General features: G+C 40.1%; 1 protein-coding gene across 5 annotated transcripts in view; it reads right to left on the reverse strand.

Annotated features, from left to right (window-relative positions):
• Positions 1-2,893: 2,893 nt before the first annotated feature.
• The window catches only part of LOC129169704 (retinoic acid receptor RXR-alpha-A), a 118,218-nt gene continuing 106,505 nt past the window's right edge, over positions 2,894-14,606 (reverse strand). For all 5 annotated transcript variants that reach the window (XM_054756349.1, XM_054756350.1, XM_054756351.1 and 2 more), the window contains 3 exons: positions 13,555-13,646; positions 11,428-11,533; positions 2,894-9,769 (listed from right to left, as the gene is read on the reverse strand). In XM_054756349.1, the coding sequence (XP_054612324.1) occupies positions 9,622-9,769; positions 11,428-11,533; positions 13,555-13,646 (346 nt within the window). In that variant the 3' untranslated portion in view covers positions 2,894-9,621. The remainder of the gene's footprint in view (positions 9,770-11,427; positions 11,534-13,554; positions 13,647-14,606) is intronic.

Below are 14,606 nucleotides of genomic sequence, written 5' to 3' on the forward strand. Positions count from 1 at the left end.
CATTCTTGGCCTTTTGTTTGCGGCATAAAGCGATATGGTTATTTGTTGAGACAGTTTAACAAACAGCACAAACGTACACCTCATTACCACATAATTACATATTTAGATAAATGTATACAATATATCTACATGTATAAGATCGGCATCCCTTGCCACTTTTGTGGCTTCAATATATTTTTTTTCCAAAATATATTAAATCATGCTGTTTTGTGCTTGAATACAACCTATTAGTCAAAAATGTGTATATTGAAGCACATTTTATATTTGTACCTTAAGCATGATCAAGAATAAGAATGGCTAAATGAAGTAAATATAAGACATTCAAAAGATGTATTCAAAGAGACAGTGAAGAATATGAAGTATTCTGCACTGGTCTTCAGCAGCCACCTTTCTTTGTCACTAGACATCAGTTCGTTGAGACACACAAGCACCAGACTAGAGTGCTGGAACAACAGGCTTTTATTGTAGGTTTGAATATCTCACAACAGGCACATCCATCCATTTTCTATACCGCTTCTCCTCATTAGGGTCGCGGGGGCATTCTGGAGCCTATCCCAGCTGACTTCGGGCGACAGGCGGGGTACACCCTGGACTGGTCGCCAGCCAATCGTAGGGCACATATAGACAAACAACCATTCACACTCACATTCATACCTATGGACAATTTAGAGTCTCCAATTAACCTAACATGCATGTTTTTGGAATGTGGCCTCCCACATCCACCGGAGTACCCGGAGAAAACCCACGCACACAAAGGGAGAACATGCAAAGTCCACACAGAAATGCCCAAGGGAGAATCAAACCCAGGTCTTCCCGATCTCCAGACTGTTACTGTGCTAACCACTAGACCACCGTGCGTCCCACAGCAGGCACAATAATCCCTAATAAAGACATGGGCTACTGTTGCTACAGTAACCCACGCCAAGGTAACACTTGGCTTTGAATCCCCTACTGCCCTCCCCTGGCCTCCTGCCACTCAGCTTTCCAAGGAAACACGTTTTATTTATGTCTTAAATGACTTATTTTCTCTTTGTATGTCTACTATATTGGGTAATACATGTGCAAAGGTGACTACGGGGGTGTTCTTTCATGTCTAGAGGGTTCTAGTAATATTAAAAAAACACATTTAGAAGCTTGTCAACAGGTTTCCTTTGCTCCAACTACACACATATTTCAATCACATTTGTCTGGAGCTGAATTTAAAGATCTAAAACATTTTCTATCTACACAAAAGGCCTATCTCTCTCAAATATTGTTCACAAATCGGTGTATACGCGGTATTTGAGGCAAATGGTGGTCACACGAGATACTGACTGGGTTTCGGACCACTCCCAATATAGTTAATACGCGCATGTTGGAGTGGCCTTTTATTGTGGCTAACCTAAGGCACACCTGTGCAATAATCATGCTGTCTCATCAGCACCTTGATATGCCACACCTGTGAGGTGGCTAGATGCTCGCTAACAGATTTAGACAGATTTGTGAACAATATTTGAGAGGAATAGGCCTTTTGTTCTTGGCCACGCCTCCATTTGTCACAACCTGCATCATGGTTTGTGGCAAAGACGGTCGAGGACACGAGCTACATTAGTTTATTAGATTATTTATTTGAACAATTAAGGGTAAATCAGGTATAGAACCAAATTCATAATCAAACTAAAGCCAAACAAAAACCAGCATGGTGCAGCCAAGAATCCATGGCGAGGTGGATCCCTTTTATTTCCTTTGAGCGTCCTCCCAGGTGCTGCAGATCAGTAATCAGGTTAGCTGAATGCCGTGAAACCTCAGGGAGACAGCAGGTTAGCAACTATGACATACAGCTCCCATGGAACCCCCCAGCAGGGGCCGTCACAACTTTTAGATCTTTTGAGTTCAGCTCTTGGAAAATGGGAGCAAAAACAGAAGTGTTCATATTTTTGTTGCGTATACGTGTGTCACTGTAGGGTTTACAATTTTTAATCAGATTAATCACAGTATTCAAGTTAATTAATCGCGATTGATCACCATTTGCAAATATGTCTGAAAGATGCCCATTTTTACTAGATTATTGGTATTATTATATTATATCGGTATGTATTAACTATCAAGCTAAAACAATGTTTTATTACTTTTTGCACAACATTTTGTTCCATCACAATGAACTGAAAGACAAAAACCAGAGCAGGCGCGTGATTCATGAATGGACCAATACATTTCCATACTCTTCCAGCTTGTCTGTACCTCTGTTGCCACCTGCTGATGACACTCTACGGCCCTCCAAGCTCAGCGGCCACTTACCTCAGAGAACATCCTGTTTGAAGCGTCGCAATTGCTGAGTTGTTCATACTTGGCTCCACTTGACAAGAGCGACAGCTTCAGCAGCCACCTTTCTTTGTGTTTTTTGCTTGTTCCTTGAACCCTTTCCCACGGACTATCTTAGGAACTCTTTCATAACATTTTCCGAAACCCCTATTTGAATGAATACAGTATATGCGGCATTTTACTCTGATTGCACTCGTGACGACTGCAACTGGACGGTCATGTGGGCCAAACAAGTGTAGTCGTAGCGAGACATCAATGGACCAATGAAAAACAATCTTACCACGTCCCTAAAGAGATTAAAACGTGACGAGATTTCTCGTTTGGAGAAAAGCTGTCTCACAAAAACATGGCGGCAAGAAGCTAATCAGGCTGTGAACTATGACAGCGCTATTATGATTGATTATAGAGTACAGTAATCCCTCATTTATCGTGATTGGTTCCAGACCCAACCGTGATAAGTGAATTTCCACTAAATAGGATTCAGTCTTAAAAAACTGAAATTTTCGTAGTTAGGTCAAAGAAAACCCATTTATGACTTTCTAAGTTACCATTATTAGAGCCTTCTAGATGTGAAATAACACCCCTATAGTCATCTTTACACTCATATTACCCAATATAGTACATTTAATCAGCGAAAATAAGCCAATAAGACATGAATATGACTCATGCTCGTGTGTGCTTCAATAAATGTCTTCCGGACGCACGGGCAGGAAGTGACATCGAGGATTCAGAGCTGGAGTACGGCCACAACGGAGCCCATGTTATTATTATCATGATGACTATTATTATTTTTATACAATTTTAACAGGAAGTGTTTCTTGCGTCGTGCAGTTATTCAGTCATTGAATACAAGTGGTCAACAAAGGTGAGTGTCTGCCGCGTGGGTGAGCTGGAGTGGAGCCTCCGATTGTGCAGAAGTATCACCATGCAATGCTAGTCTGAAAGCGGCATAAACCCCTCCACAATGCAACCCAACCCTTTGACCAGTGAAAGAGCCAAGAAGGCACACTCCTCCATCGCCTGGCAACACCTTGTCTTCCTGGTGAAACATCGATGGAGGTCCAAAGTGTGGCGCGGGGGCCATCGGTGAAATGTAGCTCATGGTAGAAATAAAATTTGAAAAAACCCAGAAAAAGTGGAAAGCAAAAAGGCATAATGTAACAGCAAAAAGCTAAAATGTTGATACTAATACAGTAAAAACACAAAGATTTGTATTTAAATGTATATGTATGTATATGTTTTTTTAAAATTATTATTATAAATTGTTTATTTCCAGTAATAAATGCCAAAGGACAGCTGGACAGCCCTGATGTAAACAGACAAAGACAAGTAGATAAGACAAAAACAGTGAGCTGGCATTGTTCAACTACAAGCTGGAACAATTAAGGCTGCCGATGAGGAACTCACATACAGTATACTACCTGACACTTATGTTTTATGTCAAAGTTCATTTTTTTCAGTGGCTGATTGGCGTAGTGGGTAATAACTTGAGGTCTGAGTCCCAGTCCTGGTAAATGGCGATGTATGCCTGCTATCATTATTTTAACTTTTATCATTTTTGTTTCAATTTGTAGAAAAAAGTTCACTGGTTAAAAGCATCACGCTTAAAGTCACGCATACATGGTTATAAAACATGTCAACACGTACCTGCCTTGTTTTGTGACTCAGTTAAAGAAAAAGGCGTTTGTCCAGTCTTATATTTTGTCAGTGTAGTTTTCTTAAACGTACTGTTAAAATATTGACTCGTCTTGTCTCGTTCTCATGAACCCAGCGTCCGTGCATCGTCTCTTCTCGTGAGCTTCGTGTGTCATGACACCCCTAGTAAGAGGGTAATGACATTTGGGTATGGAGTGGACAGTACCTCACAATCATCCCACGTGAAGCACATGTACATCCTCAACAATACACACCAGTCATGTTCACTTTGTTCTTTTTTTTTCTTTTTTTTTTTAATACCTTTTTTGTCTGTCCACAAAAGAACATCAGAGGACAACGCACAAAGAACAGATGACAAAAATTCCATCTCCTTAAAAGTAGACACAAAAGTATGACAGAGGACGTTTGTCACTTTGCAGCGACGGCTTCAACACGACAACGTAAAAGCGACACTTTCAGCAACACCTCCTCTTTGACATTGTCCACTTTTTGCTCTCCGGAGCGTTCCGCAACAGCCCACAAAAACAGGAAAAAAAGAGTCCATAAGCCAGGGATAAAATTACCTTTGTACAAAAATAGATCTTTTTTCAACATTGACATATTTTACCGTCTATGCAACAAAAAAAGCAGTGATTGTGTCACAAGCTCAGCTTTTTCCCGATGACATTTTTTTCAACAATTGCCAAGTAAAACATACATTTTTGAGGGTTTAAAGTCTCTCGTCTTCTTTCTCTCTCTCACACACACACACACACACACACGCATATATTTCTTTTTTGAGGTCCCATAAACTGCTGAAAAGCTTCTTACATTTAGAGCTACAGGGGTTCTGCTGTGTTTTTTTTTTAAAAATCATTTTTGAGAAAGGCTGCAATGCATAAAAGCGCCCACTGATAATTGAGTAAAAACACCAACAACTCTGGTGTGGAATAGTTTGGTCTGACAGACTCCTCTCCCTCTTTCTATATTGGAACACATCTTCCCATATATTTATATTTATGAATATATACACATATACATATTAACAAAATATAAGCTTTACTTTCTAAAGCATCCATGAAGTTCTCGTTCTAAATTGGGTTTTTTATTTTTCACTCATTGTCCACATTTTATGGCTTAAAAGACCTGCATCACTGATCACAGTCAACAAAGACAATTTGCATTTTTAATTAGTATTTCGGAAAAAAAACCCCAAAACAAAACAAATGTCTAATTAGTCCAAAATTTTGACAAAAAAACTGTAACACTAAAAAAAAAAAAAAAAAAAAAAAAAAGCTTTTTTTTTGTACTTTTAATATATAAATACTGTAAACTGAGCTCATACCTGGCAGTCAATACTGTCACCTGGATAGTTTGTACTCGTATTAATAATACAGGCTGCTGAGACACGCCAATAAGTCATGAAAAGTTATTGCTATTTTTTCTCTTTTTTTTTGGCAATACAAAACACAAAGCCTGTCAGTCTGAATTCAAATTAAAAACATTTGACCCAAACCCTGTGAGAAAGTGCTGCCTTCCTTTCCAAAATGAAGCGTAAAGCGATTGGCGTTGCAGTGCTGATTCCCCCCACTAGAGGGAGCTCGTAGATTATTGTTTAACACCACTTGACAGCTGTTTGCTTCTTTCCTGCTCGAATGGAGGGGCTGAAAGGACACCTCCAGATGGGCTCAACCAAGGCCTTGTGTGAAAGGGGATCCAAATCAGAAGCTAATTATGTAAACATGTCATGAATTTCTTTTTGCGATCAATTAAGTGTCAACCTTACATGCTCAAATGGTCATTTTGTCCGGGTGCCGTCAGAATAAAGACAACAAAGGAGTATTTGGGCAAGACTGAAAAGGAAAAAAAAAGGGAACATTTTGAGAATAATGGTTGTACTGTTTTGTAAGAAAAAGGTGCGATATTATGAGAATAAAGTCGTACATTGACATAAATTTGTCGAATTTGCATAATTGTACACACTAGAATTAAGCTGTAGTGTTTATGGGGGAAGAAACTGTAATAAAGTTGTGATCTTGCGAGAATAAACTAAATTGAATATTACAAGAAAAAGTCGTGTAGCTAGAATACTCTTCTTAGAACAACTCGTAAAGGTACAAACACTAAGTCATAACATAGAAAGAGTTAAATCACACTATTGTGAGAAAGTCGAAATATTCCGACAACTAAGTTGTCAGGCAACGGGCAAAAGGTTGCGAGGAAAGTCTGAATGTTCCGACAACAAAGTTGCGTAGGTACGAGAATAGAGTCGGAAATATTGCGTTTATACAGGACAACTACAAACAAAACCAGGATATTGTGAGAATAACGATGTACTGTGTATTCCCGTATCTGGTACAAGACTTAAGTATTAATATTGAAAAAATTCAATCGTACGATTGTGAGGAGAAAGTTTTATAGTTCGGAGAAGAAAATGAGCAAAAAGATGTAATTTTTTGAGAAGGACACAAAAATAACTTAATATTGATCGGATTAAATCGCAATATGTTGAATAAGTTGTAATAATACAAAAGTAAGGTCGTACTGAGATTTAAGTTCAAACGTAAAATGTCGTATAATTAGGAGACCAACATCGTATTGTCACAATGAAGTTGCGATCTCATAAGAGAAAATGGGCAAACATTCATAATGTGAGAATAAAGCCGTTACAAGTCGTATTGTTAGAATCAAAATCGTAATACTGACAGAATACGGTTGTTATGTTGTGCGAAAAACTCGGAGGCAAAAGAATACAGTCGTAATATTGAAAGAATTAAAATATTGTCGGAAAGAGTCGCCATGTTACAAGAATAAAGTTCTAAAGTCGCAACGTTGTGAGAATGCAGCCGAATTATGTCGTATAAAACTTCAGGATGTTGCAAGAGTAAAGTCGTGTCATATGAAAAAGGGTCAAGACATAAAATCTTAATCTTGCGAGAACACTCCTGCTCCAGGATTAAAAAAAATATATAAAAAATTGTAATGTGGCGTGAAAAAAGTTGTCAAATTATCAAAATTTTAATAACCACAACATAATATACTATGACAAAAAACTCCGCAAAAACACTGCAACTTTGTTCTCATTATTGTATGAAAATGTGTGCAGTAGAAGAATAAAAGTATTTATCTTGTTATTACAACTTGAATTTCCTAATTTTATTTCACAATAAACTGAATTTGTTCGCCAAAATCATACAAATTTATGGTGGCAAGGTCATGGCTGTAACCTTGGAACGTTATCGTTCTTTTTTTCTTCTTTTCAGTGTGGCCCTGTTGCTCCTTTGTGTGCTTTTCAATCAAGTTGAGCCAATTTGAAGAACCATGTGAAAATGTTACGCTAATCACGTACTGTTGCACCTCCTTCGTATGAACAAAACACAGTGCTCAGGTCCCGACTGCATCAAAGTGCTTAGGAAAGACTGGTGAACACGTCGATAAAAAGACAATCCATGAAATTCTATTGTTTAGTGTTCTTTTTCTCTCTTTTTTTTAGTTATTAATTACAATGCTAACTTCCATCATCTACTGTATATACAAATGAGTGCTAAAAAAAACAAAAGCTGATTGCTTCCCAAGTATCGTATTTTCTGGACTATAAGTGACACTTATATATCAAAATACATACCGTGGACCTTTGGTTAGCGTCGGAATCAGTCCCAGCAGGTCCGACGCTAACCAAAACGTACTCTAGCTGAATCAATTTCCCCATAAGAAATAATGTAAATCCAATCAATCCCTTCTAGAAAGCCAAAAATGTTAACACAACAAACATTTTTATAGTTTTACAATTACATTCTTCCATGTAGAAAACAATTTTAAATGTATATACACACAAACCGAGGCATTATTTTGGTGTACATTTTCGACTTTAGCATTAAAACACTCTAACCACTGTATATAAAATATTTAACATGTTGTAAAATAATAATTCATACCGACCGAGGAGTGAACATTACCGTCGACAGCCGTGAGAAGGCTTGGGAAGAATTCAATGGATTCGGTGATGTGGAATGTGATCGGGAACTTGGTGAACTTCCTTACCGGTCGTTGGACTCGCTGGCTTTTTTACGTTAATTTAGCCTTTCCAGCCTCCCGGGTTTGTTCTTGATGCTGTAGCTGAATAACTGTTAATGTGTTACGTTAACATACCGGACGCCGACTCAGCCTGTTGGCCTGTGTGCTATCACGTAGTTGATACCTTGCCTTTCTCGATTAGATGTCTGTTCTCGGCCTCGAATTTTGTGAAACGTACTTCTCAATAAATGTCACTTATGGTCCAGTGCAATTTATATTTGTTTTTTGGACTGATGCAACTTATAGTCCGGAAAATACGGTAAAGTCAACAATGAATTAGGGAGGTGAGAAGACAAATGTGGCTGTCATGAAAAAATGAAGGAACCAAACCGGTGTGCAGTAAAAATGCAGAATAAGAGCATGTTTGTAGCAAACACGGCCATATTTCATAGTTTGGGTGAACGGTGCAGAGAGACAGTGATTGTTTGTCCCACTGGGAGGCTTTCCTGATTGGGCCGCGGGCCAAATTCCCACCTTGGAGGTTGATTGCGCTCTGTCATGAGGTTAAGTGCAAAGTAACAAACAAACAAACACTCAATGCTGCAATGACAAGCGCTTCTCTCTATACTGTTCACGGTGAAAAGGGGCGACAAGTTGAGGTAATCGTGCAGTGCTGCTCTGAAATGGAGAAAAACAAAATACTGTTTATGGTTGTAACTTCCTGCCAAGAAAGATATGAGGTGATGTCGAGAGGCTCACACCTGCAGTGTTGAGCGGAGGTTGGTTGAGGAGGGGGGCGGCTGGTGAAATGACTAGAGGTGACATCATTAGCTCGAATGTCGCATTCCAACTTGAAAAAAAAGAAAAAAAAGGCAGACTGTTCGAATGCCAGTTGTCGGTGGCATGTAGCGTCACTGACAACAGCCTGGCTTCTTCCTGTGTGCACAAACCACTGTGCAGATTGTACTTACAAAACACCCCTCCCCGTCCCCCCGCCCCTAACCGGACCCACATCTCAACGTTTTCCTGATGAGGCGAATATGCCGACTCACCCTCGCCAATGTTGTTGCACAGTGTTGATACAGTAAGACATGGTTGGATTGGTTTGGACCAGGGCCAGACACCTGAGGTTCTTGATCGCTTGCAGTATCGGTAGCACACCTGTGAAGTCCGGTCGAGATCCCAGAAAGCTGACACCTTTGTTTTTTTTTTTTTTAAAAAAGAAAAAAACAAAGAAAACAAAAACAACTAGTGCAAGACGTGTTGCGTCCAGTTGAGTTCCTCAAGCAGACGTTGTTTTGAGTCAGTCCTGATGACAGCAAGAGGTCTACACAGAGATTGTCCCGCTCACAGGGTGTGGTGTCCCATCATCACGCCCCCACTGTGTTAGGATGCTGAATCGTCTTGTCAAGATGTTGGGAAAACGCCAACGATGGCTCAGTACATTGCGTTTGTCTTCTGTCTACCGCATCTCATTCATATATATAGATTTCTTATTTATAGAACTTTACAAGGTATAAAAACACACCCATCATGAGCTTGTAGTTTCGGGGGGGTGAGCGAGGGAAAGTCATCACATGATTTGTCTCTTGGTGGAGTCTGGACGTTTAAAAAAAAAAGCACCCTGCTGCTTCTGACCAAGGGCTTGAATAATAAGGGAGATCTCTGCTATTATGTCATTTGATGGGGAGCTTCTAGCATCTCCATGAGGAAGGTGTCGATGGGGGTGTCGCCTATGAGCTTGAAGAAGAACAAGTGCTCCAGACACTTGAGGCCAATGGAGCGCAGCGCCGGTAGCCTCAGCAGCAGCTTGGCGAACCTGTCACACGGTGATCAAAGTTAGCGAGTCAGCAGGAGGAGGAACAAAAGGAATGTTAAGTCAAGTTTCCACTAAGCAGTGCAGTTTGGCTTGCTTCAGCATTTCCAGTGGGCACCAAAACAACTGAACTCACCATTTGGTGGAAGCATGAGCGATCATTTATGCCGCAAAGAGCTTCCTACCTTCACTGTGATTCATTTCAAATGCAAACACAACTGTTTAATAACATCTTCTCAAGGGACAATAGTATAGAAATCAAATTTGGATATACTTTATAGTAGCGAGTGTAAAGCTTGTATAGCGGTACAGTCTTTTTACAGGTTATCACAGTTCATCGGTTCCAGACCAGACTGTGATAAGTCAATTCCCGCGAAGTAGGATTCCTTATTTAATATGTTTTTTAGTTAGCGCGTAGAAAACCTGTTTACGACCTTCTAAATTCATTTTTTAACATTATTAGAGCCCCCTAGACATGGAATAACACACCTATAATCACCTTTACACTCATATTACCCAATCTAGTAGACATAATGCGAGAAAATAAGACATATAAGACATAATATAGACTGACACGCACATAACCCTAGCTCAAATGAATCACACGTTTTTATCTATAATAAGTAGGGATGTAAATCTCATTGTGGTGATGATTCAATGATTCGATATGCAACTACAATAACTACATCAAATTTTATGTAAAGGAATATAAATTTTGGAAATATGTGCCATTATTCTATAAAAAAAAATTATATATATTGAGAAATCCCACAGTTTTTACATGTTTTTACAATTTGTCCCACTTCGTTTGACGGTCCTTCAAACGCACCTTCTAACTTTCTCCCACGCTGCACAGATAGACTACTATACTGTATTTTTCCACTTTTTCTTTCACCTCATATTTGGTCCCAAATGCTGATACAATGTGGGAATGCATAAAGGTACGATTTGATGAACTTATTGAGTGCTAATGTGTTTGTTTGTGTGGTGCACCTCTCTGAAAAACAAACATACTGGTGGATTATTGCCGAAATAGCTGGAGAGCATGTCCACAATTGTACCCCTAATGTTAACACTTAGTGTGTGCACCATTGCTATTCAGCACTGCCTTAATCCTCTTGGGCATGGACTTCACCAGCGCTGCACAGGTTGTTACCGCTCCCACTCCATGATGACAACATGGAGCTGGTGGATGTTAAACACCTTGCGCTCCTCCATGTTCAGCTTGAGATACTCCACGGGCCAATTCGGATTAGGTTCGGTATATGTGCACTCCGTCACCTTCAGCTTCCTCAGCAAGGCACTTGCCATCTTGGAGGTGTGTTTGGGATCGTTATTGTGTTGGAAAACTGCCATGTGGCCCGGTTTCCCAAGGGAGGGGATCACGCTCTGCTTCAGAATGTCACAGTACGTCTTTGCATTCATTTATCCCCAAAAGAAGCACTTATCAACAGTGCCGGCGGCACTCATGCCGCCCCGGACCATGACACTACCTACCATCGTCATGCTTGACTGTAGGCCAGACACAATAACCTGGTGTTGCCAGCTATTTAGTCAATAATGGCTGTGTGTTGACTCGTTTTCAGTGTGCAGCAAATCCATCCTGCTATACTTGCTGCACACTGCGAGTATTGAGTTAAAGGTGAAGTGTGTTTTCATACCTGCCAGGCTGTTCCGGGTACTTCTGTTTGCAGTAGGCCTCTAAAGACGCATAGACTTTCTCTCTCAGAGCTTCTACCTCACTTGGGTTTGACAGACCCTTGGAGTCTGGGAACACACACACACACACCGGGTCAGAAATAATAATAAAACACACTTGAATGGAGGAAAACCTGTTGCTGCTTTTAGGCCTACGAACAAGTGAACACTGAACGAAGGGCAGGAATTTATGATAAACAAGTTGAGCTTTAACCTCGCTGCCCCATTGAGGACCACATGCTGGATTTGTGCCATGAACACGCCTCTTTGATGACGTCATTGATTAACATTGGCAATGACCACAAAACAATTATCACTAATGGTTGAACTGAAGATGACACACAGAGAGAACGGAGCGCTCCCTTTTTCTCAGAACAATCTGCTGAACTCTAATTAACAAGGACTCGAGCAGAGGAGCGAAGTGGGGCCAGTCGGCCCCGTGGAGGACCGAACAAAAGTGGAACACAGAGAATCAGTGTGTCTGGGGTGGTCCGATCCACGTTGGCCTCAGAGGGAAGGAGGCTCCCACACTGGGCCACGTTGGTGGTTTGCTTTAATGGGTTACTTTGGCGTCGTGAGGTTCAGCGACAGCATGTGGTGAGTTTGCAACAGTGCAAAACATGGAACTCAGGTCAGACAAGTGACGTGGCAGTCTTCAATCTATGATGTAATTGTGTGGGAGCAGAAAACATGACAAGCAAAACAAATCGGATGTTTAGAAATAAAAATGAACTTGCTCAGTTGGCAACACTGTACCCTTATGCTACATCTTCTTCTTCCTCTGTGGCAGACCAGGTGCATATGAGGTGGCAGCATTACGAGGCCATCTACTGTACACAGTATCGACATCGACGGAGCGCCGCGGCTATCTTGTTTATGTGTGTTCCTCTGCGGAAGAAGATGCGAGCATCTTCATCACATACGCACGAATGAAGAGGCGACAGTGCGCAGCGACACGGCGGGAGACAAATATAACGCAGGCCAATTTGTGAGGTCTGATTTACAGTATTTGAGGAGGCATTTTTATGATGCAAACTCTTTTGAACGCATATTGCTTTGGAAGCAAAACTCTTTACTTAAACGACCCAGCAACTAAGCAGAACTACGTTTCTCGTCACGCAAATCCGAACAGAACTGGACTCGCGGGACCAAATGGGGGGGTTAAGTCACTGTTGATGTAGTCCGCTGCTGACGGGGATATCATACAACTTCATGTCAAAAAATCCGAACCATCCTTTCAACACTGAAAAGGTTGTATGCATGCAAAACAATGGTGCAACACATCACTTGCATATTGTAGATTGTATACATCAAAGTGTGCACACCTACTGGCAAAGCATGCATATAATAGTGGTTTTTAAATTTACATGACACTATTTTTATATTGTGTGTAAGAATGTTTTGGTTGGCTGCAGGCCCTTGTGAATGGGGATAATTTTTGGATATGTCTGCAGACATACAGTACCTTATGTTTCTACATTGCATGCAGTCGCCCTCAAAATGATTTAACCCTCATTGTAAATATTATTTATTTGCATAATGTATAAAATATTTGCAATAAACCAACAAGACAATACTAATTTAAACAGTTCCAAAAAAATCGAATATTATAAAAGGTCACTATTTTTAAATTGTCCATTTATTGAAAGTTAGTACATTTCAACGAAGGGGCTTGAATCATTTCGATTGTAGCTGGAGAGAAATTGAATAGTATTGGATGTGTCCAGTTATGTTCCTGGGATACAGTTGCGGTACATCGTGCTGTTTTATGTTTCCGCTATTTGCTGCGCTTAAACAACTGAGCAATGTTGTCTAAGGTAAAGTGACAAACATTGTAGAAAAATAAAAAATAGGGTTATTGTTGATTCTATGGCGTTAACGCCCAACATTCTCAATTTATCTGAAATCTCGTATCCTCTTCATTTTGAACGCTATACAATTTAAGTATGGATTGGATGGCTGGATTAATAAATAGATTGTGCTGGTGTCTGGTAGAGAGGAGACAGTGGTATGTTCACAGACATCAGTTAAACTGATGATTATGTAGAGTTTGTTCAAAGATCCGCTGCAGAAAGCTCAGTCATGGTTACCTGGGTTGAAAAGGACTATTGCTCGAAGGCACCCCAGTTCTGTCTTATCCATCTGCATATCCCGCATCTTCGACACCAGTTCTGTGAGCACCCTGCACAAAACACACAAAAGGGTGGAGATGAAGAAATGTGCTTCAGTCCATAGCAAAACCATTTGAATGTTTTTTCATCCTATGATTGACCACAGGAAGAAAACGTCACTAGCTAGACCAGGGGTTCTCAATAGGCGGCTCCTGAGCCTGCCCTACATCACACAAATAAAACCATCCAATCGAAGTAGAAAAGTGCTCATTCAAGCAGTACGTCCTCCGCTCTGCAGGGTGCAAAAACGAGGGCGTATGAATCACAATGAGGCCGCAGTAAAAAAACACGGCTCGTGTAGTAGACGCTAATGCAGGTAAAACTAAAGCTACAGAAGCTGAAATGAATTTTTTGGATACAATAACACAATAGATGTTCAATAAATGTCAGAATGTTCTCTCAGAAAACAATTTCGACACCTGACATGACACCTGTATGCATCCTTGTGTGTAGCAATGCATCAAACAGTCATATTTTAACACCAAAACTTCAATTTGTACTCACAAATTAATTAAAATAGACTGAAAATTAGGCATGCCACAATCTGGTACTTAACATGAGGATGTTTACTGACGTTTTAAAGCTTCATGCAAGATGCACATGAAAAAAATCTTAATAATAAATAAAGTAGGCCATTCTCTTTTTGAAATAAATACAGAAAAAGTCAAATATAATCTTTTTTATAACAAACATTAAGCTTTGCTCAAATCCTCAGCTAATAGCAAAAGCACGAAAGAACAAAGTATGGAGGAAATTTCAAAATGTCGGCCACTCAAAAATACTTTTAATTGAACGGTAGTATTCTTCAGGGAGACATTTTTAGAAGACACGAGCATGCCTTTATTTCGTGCCAGGAACACCATTTTGTCGTACTCAGCATGCAATTTGACTCTTGAGTACGCTTCACTGCTCTCCATTTTGTTGCATTTCGCTGGTTTCAATTCCGAGTTCAGCCTGTACAGGGCCGATAA

Source organism: Dunckerocampus dactyliophorus, chromosome 17 (genome assembly GCF_027744805.1).
Source record: "Dunckerocampus dactyliophorus isolate RoL2022-P2 chromosome 17, RoL_Ddac_1.1, whole genome shotgun sequence".
Lineage (NCBI taxonomy): Eukaryota > Metazoa > Chordata > Actinopteri > Syngnathiformes > Syngnathidae > Dunckerocampus > Dunckerocampus dactyliophorus.